Below are 19,098 nucleotides of genomic sequence, written 5' to 3'. Positions count from 1 at the left end.
GATGAATGGAAAAGGAGATGTGGTGTATATACATATATACATATATATACATATATATATATGTATATATATATATATATATATACACACACACACACACACACACACACAATGGAATATTACTGGACTATTACTCAGCCATCAAAAAAGAATGAATGGAATCTTGCCATTTGTAACAATGTGGATGGATCTGGAATGTATCATAATAAGCAAAATAAATCAATCAGAGAAAGATAGATACTATATGATTTTGCTCATATGTGAAATTTAAGAAACAAAACAGATGAACATGTGGGAAAGGTGGGGGGAAAAGAAAAGAGGGAAATAAACCACAAGAGACTCTTAATGATAGAGAACAAACTGGGGGTTGGTGGAGGGAGGTGGGTGGGAGATGGGCTAGATGAATGATGGGTATTAAGGAGGGCACTTGATGTGATGAGCGCTGGGTGCTGTACGTAAGTGATGAATCACTGAATTCTACTCCTGAAATCAATATTGCATTGTATATTAACTACCTAGAATTTAAATTAAAAAGTGTTTAAAAAAATCAACTGAGTGATATGTATGGGTCTGGAGTCCTTTTCTTCTCCGTTGATTTGCATGTCAATACTTATGCCAATTGTGCACACTCTAGATTACTATGATTTACAATGCTTATCACTATACCTTTAAACACACAGGTTGTATGTTTCTGTGGCTACTATGTGCACTATGTGCCTACTATGTGCACCTTCATCCCACAAACCTTCCAGCTCCCCCTTCATGATTCAAATTACAGCTTTGGACTTCATTTCTTTCTAATCTCCTTCAAATATGCTCTTGGTGCGATGTAAATGTAATTTCCATAGCGGAATAGTTCAATAGCATTTGGGAACTGGAAGAACACAGTTTGGCCCTTTATCCTCTGGTATCTCCCAGGACCATGCCATCAAGAAGCAGCTGCTCTTGTAAGTACTATCTCCAGTTCTCTTTAAATTTACAATCTCTATAAAGGTCTTTGGGTATTATTGTGTGAGATAACTCTGTAAGCTTCAACAACAGATTTGTACAGATCTCCCAGGCTAACTTTCTTGGGTTTGCTTTGGAAAAGTAAGAAAGGTGGAGGTTACCCTTTCCTGATCTGGCCCCTCCTTATGTTGCCCATTGAATGGGAGGCGGTTCCTTCTCCACGTATAGGGAATGGATGTTTAAGGCCAGCACAAACCACAGAATGTAGTGAACAACCTTCTACTTACTTAACCTTGTAGGCTTTACCTTCAACTACACTGTCAACCAGATACTTTTACCTGAAACTTCGTCAGGTACTTAACCCAAATACTTCCAAAATTAGACTTTTTCATTCTACCCTCAGAACGCACTTTTATTACTTCCTCTACTGTGTTATGTCACAACTTCCAAAGCATCCTAACTTCTCCATCGACTTGACCTCCTCACGCAATTAGTTACCATTTGCCATCCACCGCACCACTCTCGATCCCTGCTGCTTCTGCCTGACCTGGGTTGTCATGAGTGTGTTTTTCTTTCTTTTCTGAGATACAGTTGAAAAGCCTCTTTAGTTGATCCTTCTCCCCTAAAGCCTGCCTTCCTGCAAACTATCTTCCATGTTGCTACTAATTATAATCTCTAAGTGTAAATGCTATCACATTACTGTTACATCTGTTGTATTTCAATACCTTTCCAAAATTTGCAAAATGAAAATTCCTTTTTCCTAGGTTGTGTATGAGTTCCTCTAAATGACTTTGTCTAAATTTTCTGACGCCTCTTCTTATGCCCCTATGCTTCTTTTAGTTTATTATTTTTTAAAGTTTATTTATTTATTTATTTTGAGAGAGAGCAAGGGAGGGGCATAGAGAGAGAGGGAGAGAGAGAGAATCCTAAGCAGGCTCCACACCATCAGCACAGGGCCCAATGGGAGGCTTGAACTCACAAACTGTGAGATCATTACCTCAGTCGAAACCAAGAGTTGGACGCTTAACCAACTGACCCACCCAGACACCTCCCGCCCCCCCACCCATGATTCTCTTATATTGGGACTATAAGCTCCTTGAAAAGGAGGTCTGTGTCTATCTAATCTTGGTGCTCGTGGAACATAGCACACAATTGCCACTTAACACATATTTATATATTGAATGGATAAGTAGGTAGATTCAAGCAGGAAAGAGAAAAAAGAACATAAAAAAGTTTTTTTTTAATTTGTTTTACCCAACCCTCTAACCATTAAACTACTAACATTTGGTAACTTTATTCAGTGGTCAATTTTTATATTAGCTAAAATTCCTCACATGAGACATCCTTACAGTCTTGGAACTGTTCAGTATCTTTACTGTGGTCGTAGACACTCAAAACTACTCAGGTGTTATAATTGTATGCTATTAGCACACATCTACTCACACACACAGACACACGTACAAATGAAACTGGGAAAATGCGAATGAGATCTGTGGATTAAATCAATGTCAGTATCTGGTTGTGATACTATGCTGTAGTTTTACACATTGTTGCCATTGGGGGAAACTGAGCAAAGTTATACAACAGATCTCTTCATATTATTTCATACAACTTATGTGATTCTACAATTATTTCAATAACAATTTCAGCTAAAAAATGATGCTGATATTTATCTTATAAATCATTAAAAATTTAAATCACTTTCAACATGCTTGTGTTTACTACACATTATAGAATTTTAAATCTTTCGGGGCGCCTGGGTGGCTCAGTCGGTTAAGCGGCCGACTTCGGCTCAGGTCATGATCTCGCAGTCCGTGGGTTCGAGCCCCGCGTCGGGCTTTGTGCTGACAGCTCAGAGCCTGGAGCCTGTTTCAGATTCTGTGTCTCCCTCTCTCTCTGCCCCTCCCCTGTTCATGCTCTGTCTCTCTCTGTCTCAAAAATAAATAAACGTTAAAAAAATTTTTAAAAAATAAAAAAAAAAGGGATTTTAAATCTTTTGTCATATTTCCAAGTGAAAACTATTAATGGGTCTTTCCTTAAACACCCATTATATTTAGTACACTGTTCCCTGGATGATACTACACTTGTTTTTCTCTCTCACTGGATGATGACCTTCATCAATACAGACACACATAATGCTCAGTAAATGTCCTATAACATTTGTGCTGTTGTGAGTTAAGTAAAATAGTAAGACATTATAAGAAACTGGAAAGCATCCAAGTGAACCCAGTGGCTAAGGAATTTTGATCTAACTCGTCGTCAGTTTTCTCCTTTGCAAATTTAGTAGGGCTGTAGAATAGGCCATATCAGTCTGGTTTATTGGAATAAACACTAGTAATTAACCTCTTGCATTGGTTTATATAGGTCATGTCTTTATAGATAGTATGGTTTTCTTCTCATCATAGATGTGGAGCTTATTTAGAACCAGATATACAAATGAGCACAGATGGGTTGTCTTGCTAAAGCGTCTCTGGAAGACAGGTGCCCCAAGTCTGAGGAGTCTCAGAAGTGATCCCTAGTTCTAACAGCTGCCGATCAGTTTTCTCTTCTTCCCTTCTTGGTATGCCAGGCAGTGTTGGCATTAACAGGATTCATGTGACATTTGAATGAAGGATTTATTTTCTGAAAAATTGATTTATGCTATCAATTGAGGTGTATATTTGAATGACTGCTTTCAAGTTTCATGGCTCAAGTCTTAGCTCCCAGATGGTGTCCAAAGTCCATTTTACACTTTAAGTCAAACAAATGTGAACTAAAGACAATATAATTACATGGGAAGTACCACCTAGGGTCTGCTTTTAAAATTGTGAGGTACTCTCAATATTCTTTGGTAGCATCCTTGTGTCTCTAAGATTATTTTCTTATTTTTCACATATTTGTTATCTGTCCCTTGTTTACTCACAGAAATAATTTTAAGATTGCTAAAAATAGAAGCTTTGCATTTAAGAGAAAAGACAGTAACTCCGTAAATACAGAGCAAAAATCTAAGTAGTTGTATCCATGACCGATTCAGTACAAATAGTGCATGGATTGCATAAGTAGACAAATATTTACTTTAAAAAATCACTCAAAGTGAAAAAATTAAAGAGTTATACAGTTTTAGTTAACTCATAAATATAAATAAAGCCATTATTAAGAATTCAGTATTTTTGGTGTGATCTTTTGTAATGTAAAAATTTCATCATATATGTACTATATTAATGAATTGGAAATATTATATGTGATTATTTTTCAATATAAAGGTTTAAAAATGGAAAAAAGGGATCTTTAGTAAGCTTTGATTTAAATTGCACAAAATAAAATGTAAGTGAATTATCCTGGAGAGCAATTCTGGAAAATATTTGTACAGGGGATGGAAGTAAACTACTTTTCTGACAATCTACTTTGTAGAACATAAAAGAGAAGAATAGGCAATCATCCTTCCTGCCAGATTATCATCATTAAATGGCTGTTTATACTGGGATTCTGGCAAATAATGTAGAAAGAAATATTAAACTGCATTAAATTTTAATTAAAAAATTAAGATCGAATAATTGAAATAGTCCTTACAAGTGTAATGTTCATGTTGGTGGTTTAATTTAATTCTAAATAAATAAAAAAGGGGGCACCTGGGGCACCAGTTAAGCGACGGACTCTTCATTGGGCTTAGGTCACGATCTCACTGTTCGGGCTCTGCACTGACAGTATGAAGCTTGCTTGGGATTCTCTCTCTCCCTCTCTGCTCCTCTCCTGCGTGCATGCTCTCTCTCTCTCTCTTTCAAAATAAATACATAAATATTAAAAAATAAATAAAAAAGGAGCCAGTCATATGTGGCCTTTCTTCATTATTCGGTGAATACTGACTTACTTCTCACCTTGAACAGAGCTTTCTTCACTTCCTTGTTCCTCAGGGTGTACACCACAGGGTTTAGAAGGGGAGTCAGCACAGTGTAGAAAACTGCCACAATCCCGTCCACAGCATCCTTGGAGCCTGGCCTCAGGTAAACAAAAACACAGGGAACAAAGAAACAAAGGACCACAATGCAGTGGGAGGTACAGGTCTGAAAGGCTCTGCATCTCCCCTCGGAGGTGCGGATCTTCAGGATGGAACAGACAATGGACACATAGGACAGCACTATCAAGAGAAAGCAGCTCAAGGCCACTACCCCGATGTTGACAAAGATCACCATCTCGTTCGTGGACGTGTCTGCACAGGCCAGTCTGAGGATAGGAGGTACGTCACAGAAATAATGCTGGATCTGGCTGGGCCCACAGTAGGGCAAGCGGAAGGTCAGTGTGGTCTGGACGGCAGAGTGCAGAGAGCCGCTGAGCCACGTGGTGGTGGCCAGGAGGGCACACGCTCTCCCACGCATCAGGCTGGCATACCTGAGCGGCCAACTGATGGCCAGGTAGCGGTCGTAGGACATGACTGTGTAGAGGAAACACTCGGTGCTCCCCAGGAAGTGAAAGGAGTAGAGCTGGGCCACACAGCTGTGAAAGGAGATGGCCCCGCCTCCCGGGGAGACCAAGGGCATCAGCATTTTGGGCACCGTGACGGTGGAGAACCACATGTCGATGAAGGACAAGTTGGCCAGGAAATAGTACATGGGAGTGTGGAGGTGGGAATCCACCGTGATCACCAGCAGGATGAGGAGGTTCCCCATCACAGTGAGTACATAAATCACCAAGAAGATTCCGAAGAGGGGGATGTCCAGTGCTGGTGCATGGGGAAGACCCGTGAGGATGAACGTTGTCACTACGCTCATGTTTCTCATTTCTTCTCATATATGGAGCTCTGTCCCTACCAAAAGCAAAGAAAGTTCAACATTTACTGAGATCATATTGTGACAACTTTGTTTTCACTGAATGGAAACGCAAGATGTAAATTGTCATGTAAATGTTACATGACATTTTTGCTTTACGTGGGGCTTTGAGGGGGGTTATCCACTTCCTTATTGCTTTACCCAAATCAACCAAATAGAGAAGAGGGGTAAATTGGGTATTGTTTTCTGTAGAATTAGAAAAGTTATACCCAAACCAGCAACTTTGGCACGCTCTCCCATGGATGAGCTTTGACACAAGCATCTCTCTTTCTTTTTTTCTCTCTAACCATCCCCCTACCCCACACCCCCCGCAAAATACACACACACACAACCACACACTGCCATATATACAGATTCAGTCTCTTTGATCATCAGAGAATTTCCACTATAAATATACATTTATAAAGAAAGCTTCATCCATAATGGCTGAGAAAGCTGCCTTCCTAAAATTCCCTGGTCAGCAGCCAGCTGATGTGTTAGGGAAGAACTCCTAGGATTTAGCATCTCAGTGAACCAGTTCATCTGTCCTACAGTAAACCATGATCATACTCTCCTCATCCTATGTGAAATCTGACACCGAACTAATTCAGTCAGTAATGGTCAGAGTACTATCACTTTCCTCACCTCCTCTTATCCTATATTTATTTCTATTTATAAATTTTTATTATATCTCCCTCTAGGCAATCAATCATCCTCCTTCTGAATTGTAATCAAGTCATCTCAGAATATATTTTGAGCTTCCATGAAGAATTAGATCTGCTTACTTAGAAGGACCAAATGGCATGTTTGAGGTTTGAGTTCCAGAACTGAACGTTGATACTCACTATAAAACAGACACCAATGCTCTTTGAAAAATAAAGGAAAATATGTAGTCTGAAATCATTTTTATTATTTCTAGGATTTCTATTATTCCAGGGCTCAGACTGTAAGTTCCTTCCTTCTTTCCTTCCTTCCTTCCTTCCTTCCTTCCTTCCTTCCTTCCTTCCCCTTTATTCCTCCCTCCCTTCCTTCTTCTTTCTTTCTTTCTTTCTTTCTTTCTTTCTTTCTTTCTTTCTTCTTTCATGATCTGAAGGTCTTCCAAATTATATATTCAAAGAGAAAACAAATAGTCATGAAGAAAGGAAGAGAAATCTGGTTGGACACCTGGGCCTCTCTGGTAGAAAAGATAGAAATCTTTACTGATTTCTAAGGTGCTTCTGGTATATACAGTCATGTCAGTAATGTGTTTCTATTTTGGTGTATATGATAAAAACAGAATTTTCTATTGTTTCAACTCAGAGTTGTAATGCTAAGGTTTACAGAGAAAGCCCTTTATTGACTGTGATTTTATAAAATTTTGAGTATTTTATAAAACTGTACAAAGTTGGCCTGGCAGCCATGACTAATCAATATAAGCCAAAGCTGAAGAACAATAAAAACAAAATGATAAACATAAATACGTCATAATCACCCCACAATTCCCAATGATGGAAAGCGCTAAGTTTTGCCAATTTTTGCTGCTTACCAATTTACAGCTAAGGTTTGGATCATGAGGCAAAATTCAACATTAAAAGAAACTCTCAGTCTTTAATGAGTAGGATGTTTCTTCTTCTTGCATATGTGAAACCACAAAAAACAAGCCAGAGAAACAAACATTTTAAACAACAGAGCTTAAAATTGATTTGATATCTCAGGAGATACTGCCTTCACCCTTGAGTCCTCATGGATGAAGATAATGCTTCCCCATTATGATAAACACTCAGAATTCTTTTCCAAATTCCTTGAAGTTGGTTTTATATATGACGGGCCACCATTCCAGAAAGCATTTTATTTTGCTCAAAATTAATTTCCAAAATAAATAACAATGACACTCTGGGTGTGAGAATTCTTTGCCCTGGGAATGTTTTGTTTTGTTCTTTTCTCTGATTTCTTCCTTAAATTCAAAGGTAGAAAATATGGGCTTTAGTCCCCAAAGAGACAATTCTCTGGTGAGGCTCGTAGTCTCCTTGATGAATTTTTTACTTTCTAGTCATTATGACCAGTATGAACAGGAGCTCTGGAGTTTGCTCCAGGGATGATCTGAGTACTACTCACACTAGATAAACATCTTACTAATTAAACTTTCTCCCTCCATGGCTTGGCAGGCTGTGCAGGTTTCTAGTCCAGAATGGATGATGCTACCTCACCTTGTCTGATTCAGAGATTTTCTCTCTTTTCAGGGTCTCCTGCCTTTGTATCTTCTTAGAATATATTCACATTTTCTGTGAAAGTGGGTTTTTTAAAATCTTGAATTAATATAACTCAAGAGAGGGAAAATACACTTTTCTTCTAGAATTCATGTATGTCTTAGTTATCAGGAAAAGGGCTTTGTGAAACCAAGAAAACCTGATCTAACACAGCAGAAGCCCACAGCACTGTTGGTTTGGGGGAAAGAAAATTCTAGCCTTACTAGCCTTTTGCCGAGAGAAGTGTTCACCTGTATGACTCTATACGATGGATTTTGAGGAATTGAAGCTTTCCACATTAATATTTCTATCAATTAGCCTATCATAGTACACAATTTTCTCACGTGGGCTATCCATTTAGAATGAGGCGTATATGTATAATCAAGGTAAAATCATAATGCTGTCTTGAATGGCTACTTCAAGAATTGTTTGCAATTTAACTCCAGTTCATATATTTCAAAATGCTGCTATAAAATACATGATAACAATTTTGGTAATTTAAACTCTTACCCAATTTCTTTTATATACTCTTACAAAAGCTATTAACTTCCATTTTGTTCTCTTTGATTATATAGACTCATGTCATCTTCATAACATAGGAATTTTCTTTTCCTTTCCAAAAGTAGACACCCATTAATTTTCTCTCCTATATTAGCACTTTGGCCCAAACCCCTATTGTTGCCCAGCTAGTGTTCAGGGATTACTTAGCAAAGTGTGTTAAGAATACTGCACAACTTGCTCTCTCCCTTTTTCCTTTAGGAGATAATGACATTTGCTAACTTTCATCCTCTTCAGGAACAAGAAAGGAGTGATTCAGCTTTTTAGCCTTTTATTTCACTAAAACCCAGTGGCGTTCTAGGTGATGAATGAGCCAGAACTTGAAACCATCAAGAATTCTGTGCTGATTGTTGTTTGCACACGGGTAAAGGCAAGCTAAGGCCACCCATTCTTGGTCCCACATTCTTGGGACTTCTGGTAATATTTTAACAAAGACTAGAGAAGGGCGGAGCCCCATGCACTTGTGACAAACACAAGTTCATCATTGGGCCTGAACTTGTGCTACCAATGGACCACTTCTCCAACATCATTGTTCCTAAAAAATTGTTTTTGCTATTCAAGGTCTTTTATATGCCTGTGTAAATTTTAGAATCATACCAAAAAGGCCCACTGACAGTTTCATTAGAATTGCATTGAATCTATACATCAATTTGGGGGAACTGGCATCTTAACAATATCTGACCACGAATACTGGGTATCTCTTTTTTCTCAATAATGTTGTATAATTTCCATGTTCAGGTTCTAGCACATCTTTTGTCAGATTTATCACTATTTTTTATTTTGGCACTATTTAACATTTAAAAAAATGTTTATTCATTTTTGAGAGACAGAGAGAGACAGAGCACGAGTGGGAGAGAGGCAGAGAGAGAGGGAGACACAGAATCCAAAGCAGGCTCCAGGCTCTGAGCTGTCAGCACAGAGCCTGATGGGGGGCTCGAATTCATGAACCGTGAGATCTTGACCTGAGTCAAAGTCGAAAGTCACCCAGGAGCCCCTTCTTGATGTTAATTTAAATGGTAATTATTCATTGTGAATAAATAGAAATACAATTGATTTTTTATAATAGTTATATCCTACAACTTGGCTAAACTCATTCATTTGCTCTTATAGCTTTTTTAGATATTCCATCAGATTTTTTATATAGATAGATTATCATGTTGTCTACACATATAGATAGTTTACTTCTTCTTTATAATCTGGATGACTTTTATTTCTTTTTCTTACCTAATTGTCCTCTAGAAACTAATATAATGTTGAAGAGAAATGGTGAGTGTGGACTTCCTTGTCTTGGTCCTGATCTTAGGCAGAAGATGTTGCTTTTTAAAAATTAAGTATGATGGTAGGTGTAAGGTTTTTTGTAATTTTTTGTTTTTGTTTTTCTCTTTAATAAGTTGACCCTTCCATTCCTAATTTGCTGCAGTTTTTATCTGGGACGCATTTGGGGATTTGTCAAATGCATTTTCTGCATCTATTGTGATGATACTATAGTTTTCCTTTTTCAGTTTGTTAATATGGTGAAATATATTGCTTGAATTTTAATGTTAAACCAAACCTACGTTCCTGGGATCAACCCCACCTGATCATGAGGTATAGTTATTTTTCATATATAAAGGACCTGATTTGATAAAATTTTGTTAAGAAGTTTTGCATCTGTTTCTAAAGGATATTAATCAGTAGCTCTGTTCTTGCAATGTCTTTAACTAGTTTTTGTATCAAAGTTAATGCTGGAATCATAGAATGTATAGGAAATCTTCTTAGTTCTTCAATTTTCTGAAAGACAAATTGGTATTCAGCAAGAGTATCTCTTTTCATATATCATGGTCCAGAACGTGCCTCCCAGCATAAGTGCTCACGTTTATTTTTCCTCTGTCAGAGATTACAGTCTTGTGCTGCCTGTTGTCCAATAGATGAAAATACCCATTTTGGTCAAGTTCTATATTTATGGTGGGAGAATAAACCCAGTTCCTGTTATCATATCACAGGCCAGAATGAAAAACCTCTAATTAAACTGTTTTTATTTTTAATTTACTTAAAATCGCATAAAATTTTAAAATTGTATTTAATTTCTAATTTAGTCATTTGCTTGTGCTGTGAAATATAACTTATATAGATAAAAGTGCATAAGCATAAATGTACAGTTAAAGTTTATTGTCAAGCAAACACGTATGTTACCACCGTCCAAGTTAAGAAGTTAAATGTTGCCAGCAACCTTGAAGCCTTCACAGGCCTTTCCTTGAAGCCAGCCCTCTCCCACTCAACTATTATGACATCTATAGTAATTCTGATTTCTTATTAATTTTGAAGTTAACTAGACAATAACTTTGCCTTTTTAAAATTTATATTTGTGGAACCATGTACTACTATTTAATGTCCATTTTCTATTATTTAAAATTGTGTTCCAGTGACATGTATATATAGATATACATCACTGTAAATTCATTCCTTATATTGATGTGTATTATTCCATTGTAAAGCATACTTAGACATTTGTGTGTTCGCATTTTAGCTATTGAAAAAATTCTGCCTTGAATACTCATACATTATTTTGATCCACATGTGTATGGATTTCTATAGAGAACTCTCTGTCTTATGAGGAAAATATCTCTCACCTTACATGAAAATGATAAACTATTTTCTAAAGTGGTTCTATAAATTTTTTTTGGTTCTATAAATTTATACTCCCTTCGTGCAATGTGAAAGTTCCAGTAATTGATGATTTTGACATTTACTTTAAGCAAATTTCATTGCAATTTAAAATTTCATTTCCCTATTTCTTCAAGGGATGGAGCAGATTTTTTGCTGTTGTTTATTGGCTATTTGCATTTCTTTGGTGAAAACCGGTCAAGTCATTTGCCTGCTTTAATATTGGATTGCTTACTTTTACAATATACTTACTAAAAATAAAGTGAAATAAAGTAAAATAAAATAAAATAATAAAATATGTATTCTAGGAGTTCTTTGCATATTTTTGAATCTGAGTCCTTATTAGTAATATGTGCTATAAATAACATCACTGACTTTCACTTTTTCTTTTTGGGTTTCTTTGTTAGTCTTTTAATGTTATTTTCAATTTGAAAGCAACAAAAATTGTCAATGTTTACTTTGTTGTTACTGGTTTCTATATCTGGGTCAGAAATACTTTCCCCAATTTAACTTGACAAGTTGCACTGTGTGCCTTACAAATTTGAATTTACGAAACCCTGGAATTGATTTGGTATACGGTGTGTGGTAAGAGATTAAATTTATCTTTTCCTTATTGATCGAGTTGCATAATTTATTGAAAAAAAAATTTCTGCATGATCTTCTGTATCACCTTTGACTTAACGTCAGTTATCCATATATCCAGGAAGTATGTTTTCGTGTTCTCTCTTTTATTCCATTTGTCTATTTGTCTAACCTTACATCAACACACTGTTTCAGTTGCTTTAAGGAAAAATCATAAATAGACAGCTTGTAAACATGTTAAGCCTTAAGAGTTACTGGAAATGAATATTAAAAAATAGTTGGTTGTCAGTTGCTTATGAAATAATCTTTACAACTTTTGAAAACATTATTATGTAATGCTGGTAAAGTTGGCTGTCCTAAACACTACTGCCAACAAGGTACATAATTTGACAATAATCTTAAAAAAACGCAATATTCATAATTTTTATAGCATTTCTATTTAGGTAAGCTTATTTTTGTAAAAAGTTTATTTATTTTGACAGACAGAGCATGAGCGGGGGAGGGGCAGAGAGAGAGAGAGGGAGAGAGAGAGAATCCCAAGCAGGCTTCCTGTTGTCAGCCCAGAGCCCGACATGAGCTCACGAACCCTGAGATTATGACCTGAGCTGAAGTCAAGAGTCAGACATTGAACTGACTGAGCCACCCAGGTGCCCTAGGTGAGCTTAGTTTTAATAAGGTCTCAAGTATAGATAACCGTATGAACTCAGAGTTTCATCACAGTGTACCTTGTATGTATACCTATCTACCTGCCTACCTGCTTTACTTGTTTTGGGAAGTACAAGGAAAACTGTTAATTTAAAAATAGAAATTAAAAGGTAGACTTGCAACACTGCATATGTGGTATGATTGGAAGCAGTTAAAAATATACCATAACCAGGGTGCCTGGGTGGCTCAGGCAGTTAAGCGTCCAACTTCAGCTCAGGTCATGATCTCGGGGTTCACAGGCTTGAGCCCCGTGTCGGGCTCTGTGCTGGCAGCTCAGAGCCTGGAGCCTGCTTCGGATTCTGTGTCTCTTTCTCGCTCTCTGACCTTCCCCCGCTTGTGTACACACTCACTCTCTCTCTCTCAGAAATAATCAATGAATAAACTTAAGAAAACTATACCATAACCGCGTGGTTCAGTGATTGGAAAGAAAACACTAAACTGTTAACATTGCTAATGTTAAAGTAGAGGAAGTACGGTGTATTGTCTTGCTTTTTTGAATATTGACCAAGTGGCGTATAAGATTGCAATGCTACTTTTACAATGAATATGTTATTATGAAATAATGAGATTTGTGATGGGGAAGAGGCATGAGGAAAGAGAGGAAGGCCTTAATTATTCCCTTTGCTCATTCATGCTCAGTACGTCTGAGTAGTGGGCCACTGGAGATACTGTCTCAAAAGGAACTCTCCCGTTTGCAAATATAAATCCAGAATTTCAGGACCAGACTGCATAGCAGGGCTGAGCGTGGAATCTATGTGTCTTGGGTTCAAGGCATCTTACGCTAAAATAGAATGTTAGCTTTAGGAACACATTCTTCTTGCCTAGAGGCCAGAAAAACGTCTCTATCATGTTAGATGGGTTTTCTATCAGCTGGCATGTGTCTAAAACTTTACCTGCTTCTATTTAACATATGTTCTTCTTTTATGACTCTTTCCATTCTCTGTGTCTTATTTCTACTTTGTACTTGTCCCGGTCATTTCCCCTGCTCACCTGAAGAAGGAGAATCACGGAACTTAAGAAAATTCTTATATGTGGCTGAGTTCAAAGACCCATTAGTAAGTCTGCACTGAAAGAAATGAAGGGGAGAAGGCAGAGAATGGTGTGTGCAGGGACGGTGGGATATTGAAGGGGATAGAATCTTTGTGAATTCTGCTTTACAGAGAGTATAAAAATTAGAAATTATCTCCACTTGCAACAGCTTATCAATATCAGCCCACTCTTTTATCGATAAGAGAACTTCCTTCAACAGGCATATTTTCATTCCTTCATTTAAGACGAAGGCTTAAAATGCAAATGTGGTGATAGTGCAACACAAAATTTATAAAAAGTTAATAATATAAAATTGTAGAAATTCAAGTTGGAAGAAAACATGTTGTCTGCTTTCCTTTGCAGCAGGAGAATAATTCCTCTGTTCATTTCCCCAAGAGATGAGCCTATAGATTCTGCTTAAAAATCTTCTGTGATGGGAATTCAGTACTTTTCCAAATGACTTTATGATTATGCAACATCTATCCTTAGAAATTTTTTTTTGGACTGATGTCACATTCTTTCTCGAGAATAGGTTTGGATGGAGAGGAGGCATTGAGTGCGGATTGCAGGGGAGGACTGAGAAGCATTTTGAAAGTGGATATAAGGTAATTTGTGAAATTTACACTTTTGCCTAGGGCAAAGCTTGGACCAGATATCTTTGTGAATTTGGTTGCTGATCTAGAAACAGAAGGGTTCAAATTAAAGGGAGAATTTATGCACTTCCAGCCTATAGAGAGATCTTTTAATTTTGTCAGTATATTTACATAATACTCTGTTGTGGATCTAATGAAAATAGCATTTTCCTGATCTGGGTGTCTCTCTCTTTTCTTTTTTAAAGAAAGACACTATTTAAAAAATTTTTTTTAATTTTTTTTTTTTTTTTTTTTTTTTTGAGAGAGACAGAGACAGAATGCGAGTGGGTTAAGGGCAGACAGAGAGGGAGACACAGAATCTGAAGCAGGCTCCAGGCTCCGAGCTGTCAGCGCGGAGCCCGACATGGGGCTCGAACTCACGAGCTGTGAGATCATGACCTGAGCTCAAGTCGGATGCTCAACCGACTGAGCCACCTAGGCGCCCTTAGGAAGACTTTATTTTTTTAGAGGAAATTTAGGTTCACAGCACAGCTGCATAGAAAACACAGAGATTTTCCATCTACCACAGTCCCCTGCACATGTACAGCCTGCTCGATTATCAAACATTCCCCACCAGGTGGTACATTTGTGAAGTGATAAACCTTTATAGTGACACATCTTGATTACTCAAAGCCCCTAGTTTACGCTGGGGTCCACACTCAGTTCTGTACATCCCATGGGTTTTGAAAATATATAATGACATCTATCCACCATTATAGTATCACACAGAGTATTTTCACTGCCCTAAAAATCTGTGCTCTACCTGTTCATCCCTTCCCTGTCCTCAAACCCTAGTGACCACTGACTTTTTTTTTTACTGTCTCCAGAATGTCATGTAATTGGAATTATACAGTATGTAGCCTTTTCAGCTTGGATTCTTCCACTTAGTAGTATGCATTTAAGATTCCTCCATATCTTCTTTTGAAGCTTATTTATTTTGAGAGAGGGAGAGAGAGAGAGAGAGCTTGCATGCAAATAAGCAGGGGAAGGGAAGAGAGAGAAGGAGAGAGGATCTCCAGCAGGCTCTGCACTGCCAGCATGGAGCCCGATGCGGGGATCCATCTCGTGAACTGTGAGACCATGCCCTGAGCCTAAATCAAGAGTGGGGTGCTTAACTCACTGAGCCAACCAGATGCCCCAGAGTCCTCCATATCTTTACATGGCTTGACAGCTCATTTCTTTTTAGTAGTGAATAATATTCCAATTCTGGATATAGCATTATTTATTTACTCATTTACCTACTGAAGGACATCTTAGCTGTTTCCAAGTTTTGGCAATTATGACTAAAGCTTCTATAAACAACCATGTGCCGGGTTTTGTGTAGACATACATTTTCAACTCCTTTGAATAAAAACCAATGAGAATGACTGCTGGATCATATGTTAAGAGTACATTTAGGGTTTTTTTTTTTTAATTTTTAAAGATCTTTTATTAATATTTGAGAGAGAAAGAGAGACAGAATGCAAGTGGGGGAGGAACAGAGAGAGAGAAGGAGACACAGAATCCAAAGCAGCCTCCAGGCTCTGAGCGGTCAGCACAGAGCCCAACATGGGACTCGAACCCACGAGCCATGAGATCATGACCTGAGCTGAAGTTGGACGCTCAACTGACTGAGCTACCCAGGAGCCCTGAGTACATTTCGTTTTGTAAAAAACTGCCAAACCGTCTTCTAAAGTGGCTGCACCAATTTACATGTCTATCAGAAATGAGGGAAAGTTCCTGTTGCTTCACATTCTTACCAGTATTGGGTGTTGCCAGTATTTTGGATTCTGGCCAATTCTAATAGGTTTGTAGTAATATCTCATTGTTGTTTTAATCTGCATTCTCCTGATGGCATATGATGCAAAACACCTTTTCATATGCTTATTTGACATCTGTACCTCTTCTTTGATGAGGCATCTATTAAGGTCTTTGGCCCAATTAATAATTGGGTTGTTGGTTTTCTTATTTTTGATTTTTTTTTGATTTTTTTTTTAACGTTTATTTATTTTTGAGACAGAGAGAGACAGAGCATGAACGGGGGAGGGTCAGAGAGAGAGAGAGAGGGAGACACAGAATCGGAAACAGGCTCCAGGCTCTGAGCTGTCAGCACAGAGCCTGACGCGGGGCTCGAAGTCACTGACCGTGAGATCATGACCTGAGCCGAAGTCGGCCGCTTAACCGACTGAGCCACCCAGGTGCCCCTTATTTTTGATTTTTAACAGTCCTTCATACAATTCGGATGTTGACCCTTTATCAGATGTGTCTTTTGTAAAATATTTTCTCCCAGTCTGTGGCTACTCTTCTCATTATCTTGACAGTGCCCTTTTGCAAAACAGACTTTAAAAAAATGATAATGAAAGTTCAGCTTATCCTTGTTTTCTTTCATGGGTGGTACCTTTGGTTTTGTATCTAAAAGGTACACACCCAAGGTCATCCAGATTTTCTTCTATGTTATCTTCTAAGAATTTAATAGTTTTGCATTTCACATTCATGTCCATGGGTCATTTTGAGTTAATTTTTGTCAAGGATATAAAGTCTGTGTCTAGATTTATTTGTTTGCATATGGATGCCCTCTTGTTCCAGATACATTCGTTTAAAAGACCACCTTTTCTCCATTGTATTGCCTTTGCTCCTTTTTCAAAGATCAGTTGACTATATTTATGTTTTCTCTGCTTTTTGAAATCTCACAGATCCTTTTTTAAAAATTTTTTTTAATGTTTTATTTACTTTTGAGACAGAGAGAGACAGAGCATGAGCAGGGGAGGGGCAGAGAGAGAGCAAGACACAGAATCCGAAGCAGGCTCCAGACTCTGAGCTGTCAGCACAGAGCCCGACACGGGGCTCGAACTCACAAACCGCGAGATCATGACCTGAGCTGAAGTCAGACACTCAACGACTGAGCCACCCAGGCGCCCCTCTCACAGATCCTTTTTTAAGCCCACTTTATATATTCATCACATCTGCTTTTGTTATAACCATAGTATCACCTACACTATCACCGTCTTATATGGATGAAATTAGTTGTTAAACTAATATTGAACATTTACCACTAAGTGCCAAGCACTGAGCTAAACATTTCATGCTCATTATCTCATTCAATCCTCACAAAGACCTTATAAGGCAGACAATATTATGATTCATTACTCTTTTGCAGGAGATGAGGCCCAGAGATGTTAAGTAAATTGCTTATGACCCCAGCATTAGCAAGTGGTAGAGATAGAGTGAGGGTTATAAACCAATTTTATATAACTCTAGATGAACTTTCACAGGGAGAATACTTTATTTTATTTATCTGTATATTTCTAGCATGTTGATAAAAAATGAATGTTTGTGAGATTAGATTGATTGCCATGGCCCAAGCTCAATGTTTAAATTGCACTCTGGGCTGCAAAAGAGTCTTTTTGTCTCTCTATTTTTGCTGGAATAAAAACCCATTCAAGCATTTGGAGCAGGACAAGCTTTCTACAGGGTCCTGGCTACAAAGATTGATTTCAAGAATGGTCTGAAGAGGTCCTGTTTCCTCTATTTCTCTAATCTTTCCAGAAATTCTACTTACTGAGATTTTTATCCATAACATAAGACTTGATCCTTGTGAAATGGAAATAATGTAGGAAACAGTAACAGATCAGCAATTTATAAACTGGTATGAATGGACTTATCAGATTATCTTCTATGAACAAGTATTGGTCACAGAGGGAAATCAGTTATATCCAATGACAGATATGGAAGCCTAACATAAAATGGGACACAAGTGAACAGGAGATACTGTCCTTTTGAAAATATAACTTTGGGTTTTTTTTAAAGGTTTATCTATTGACATTAATTAATAAAGCTAAATGATATTAATGTCATTGAAATTTAGATTTGTGAGATCTGTAGTATAGAAATAAAGTCTAGCTGTAGAGAGATACATTTCTAGTGAGATGAAGTAGTTATTTCTATTATCTTTTTTTTTTTTAATTTTTTTTTTTCAACGTTTTTTATTTATTTTTGGGACAGAGAGAGAGCATGAACGGGGAGGGGCAGAGAGAGAGAGGGAGACACAGAATCGGAAACAGGCTCCAGGCTCCGAGCCATCAGCCCAGAACCTGACGCGGGGCTCGAACTCACAGACCGCGAGATCGTGACCTGGCTGAAGTCAGACGCTTAACCGACTGCGCCACCCAGGCGCCCCATTTCTATTATCTTCTGTTACCTAATGCCTTCTTCTAGATTCAGTCCAATTTTTGTATGTGTGTGGGTAAGTAATAAATATGAATTGTATACTTTTTCCTTGAATATAAACAGTGGAGAATGGAAAGAGTGTTGTGGAAAGTAATAATAGGCAAGTGTGTATCATTTCTATGTAGATTCACATTTTTATGTGCATATGTTTGGCCTATTTACCACAATTATGCACAGTTTGGCCTATTTACCACCAACTAATTATGACATCCTGATATTAAAATAAGATTGTCATCTGATGACAAATTTTCCATGGAGAAGAGGATTCTGAAACATGCCAGTTTGTATGACAACAAATCAGATTGGGAGAAACTATATAAAAATGGTAGTAAGAGCTGATTCCTGGGTGGCTCAGTCCATTGAGTGTCTGACTCTTGATTTTGGCTCAGGTCATGATCTCATGGTTCATGGGTTTGAGCCCCATGTCAGACTCCAGGCTTACAGTGAAGAGCCTGCTTGGGATTCTCATTCTCTCTCTCTCTCTCTCTCTCTCTCTCTCTCAGTATAAATAAATAAATTTAGAAAGAGTTGATTCCTGCGAGAGGTTGCCAACTGTAAAGATAAATTATTCTGCTACTTAATCTAATATATGAAAAAACTGAGGCCAAATGTGACATATGACTTAGCTCCAAGGCCAGATTTAGCGTGGGTCTCCTTTCTCTTTTTGACCTCCCTTTGCTTGTAGCCACCGCTTCAGAAAGAATTCTATAGGAAGAGATTTTCACAGTTATTTGTGATCTCACATCACGATTATCACTGTACTTTTCCAGGACCCCCCGAGGCACAAAC

The 19,098-nt window shown here is 37.8% G+C and overlaps 1 protein-coding gene across 1 annotated transcript; it reads right to left on the bottom strand.

Moving 5' to 3' along the window:
- Positions 1-4,772: 4,772 nt before the first annotated feature.
- LOC144613039 (olfactory receptor 10G9-like) lies at positions 4,773-5,702 on the bottom strand. The gene has a single exon (XM_078433931.2). It carries the CDS (start codon positions 5,700-5,702, stop codon positions 4,773-4,775), a length of 930 nt encoding a protein of 309 aa, XP_078290057.2.
- Positions 5,703-19,098: the final 13,396 nt, after the last annotated feature.

This window comes from Panthera onca, chromosome D1 (assembly GCF_046562875.1).
Source record: "Panthera onca isolate mPanOnc1 chromosome D1, mPanOnc1 haplotype 2, whole genome shotgun sequence".
Lineage (NCBI taxonomy): Eukaryota > Metazoa > Chordata > Mammalia > Carnivora > Felidae > Panthera > Panthera onca.
Note: the sequence above shows the minus strand (reverse complement) of the source record. Positions and strands in the feature narration are given on the sequence as shown.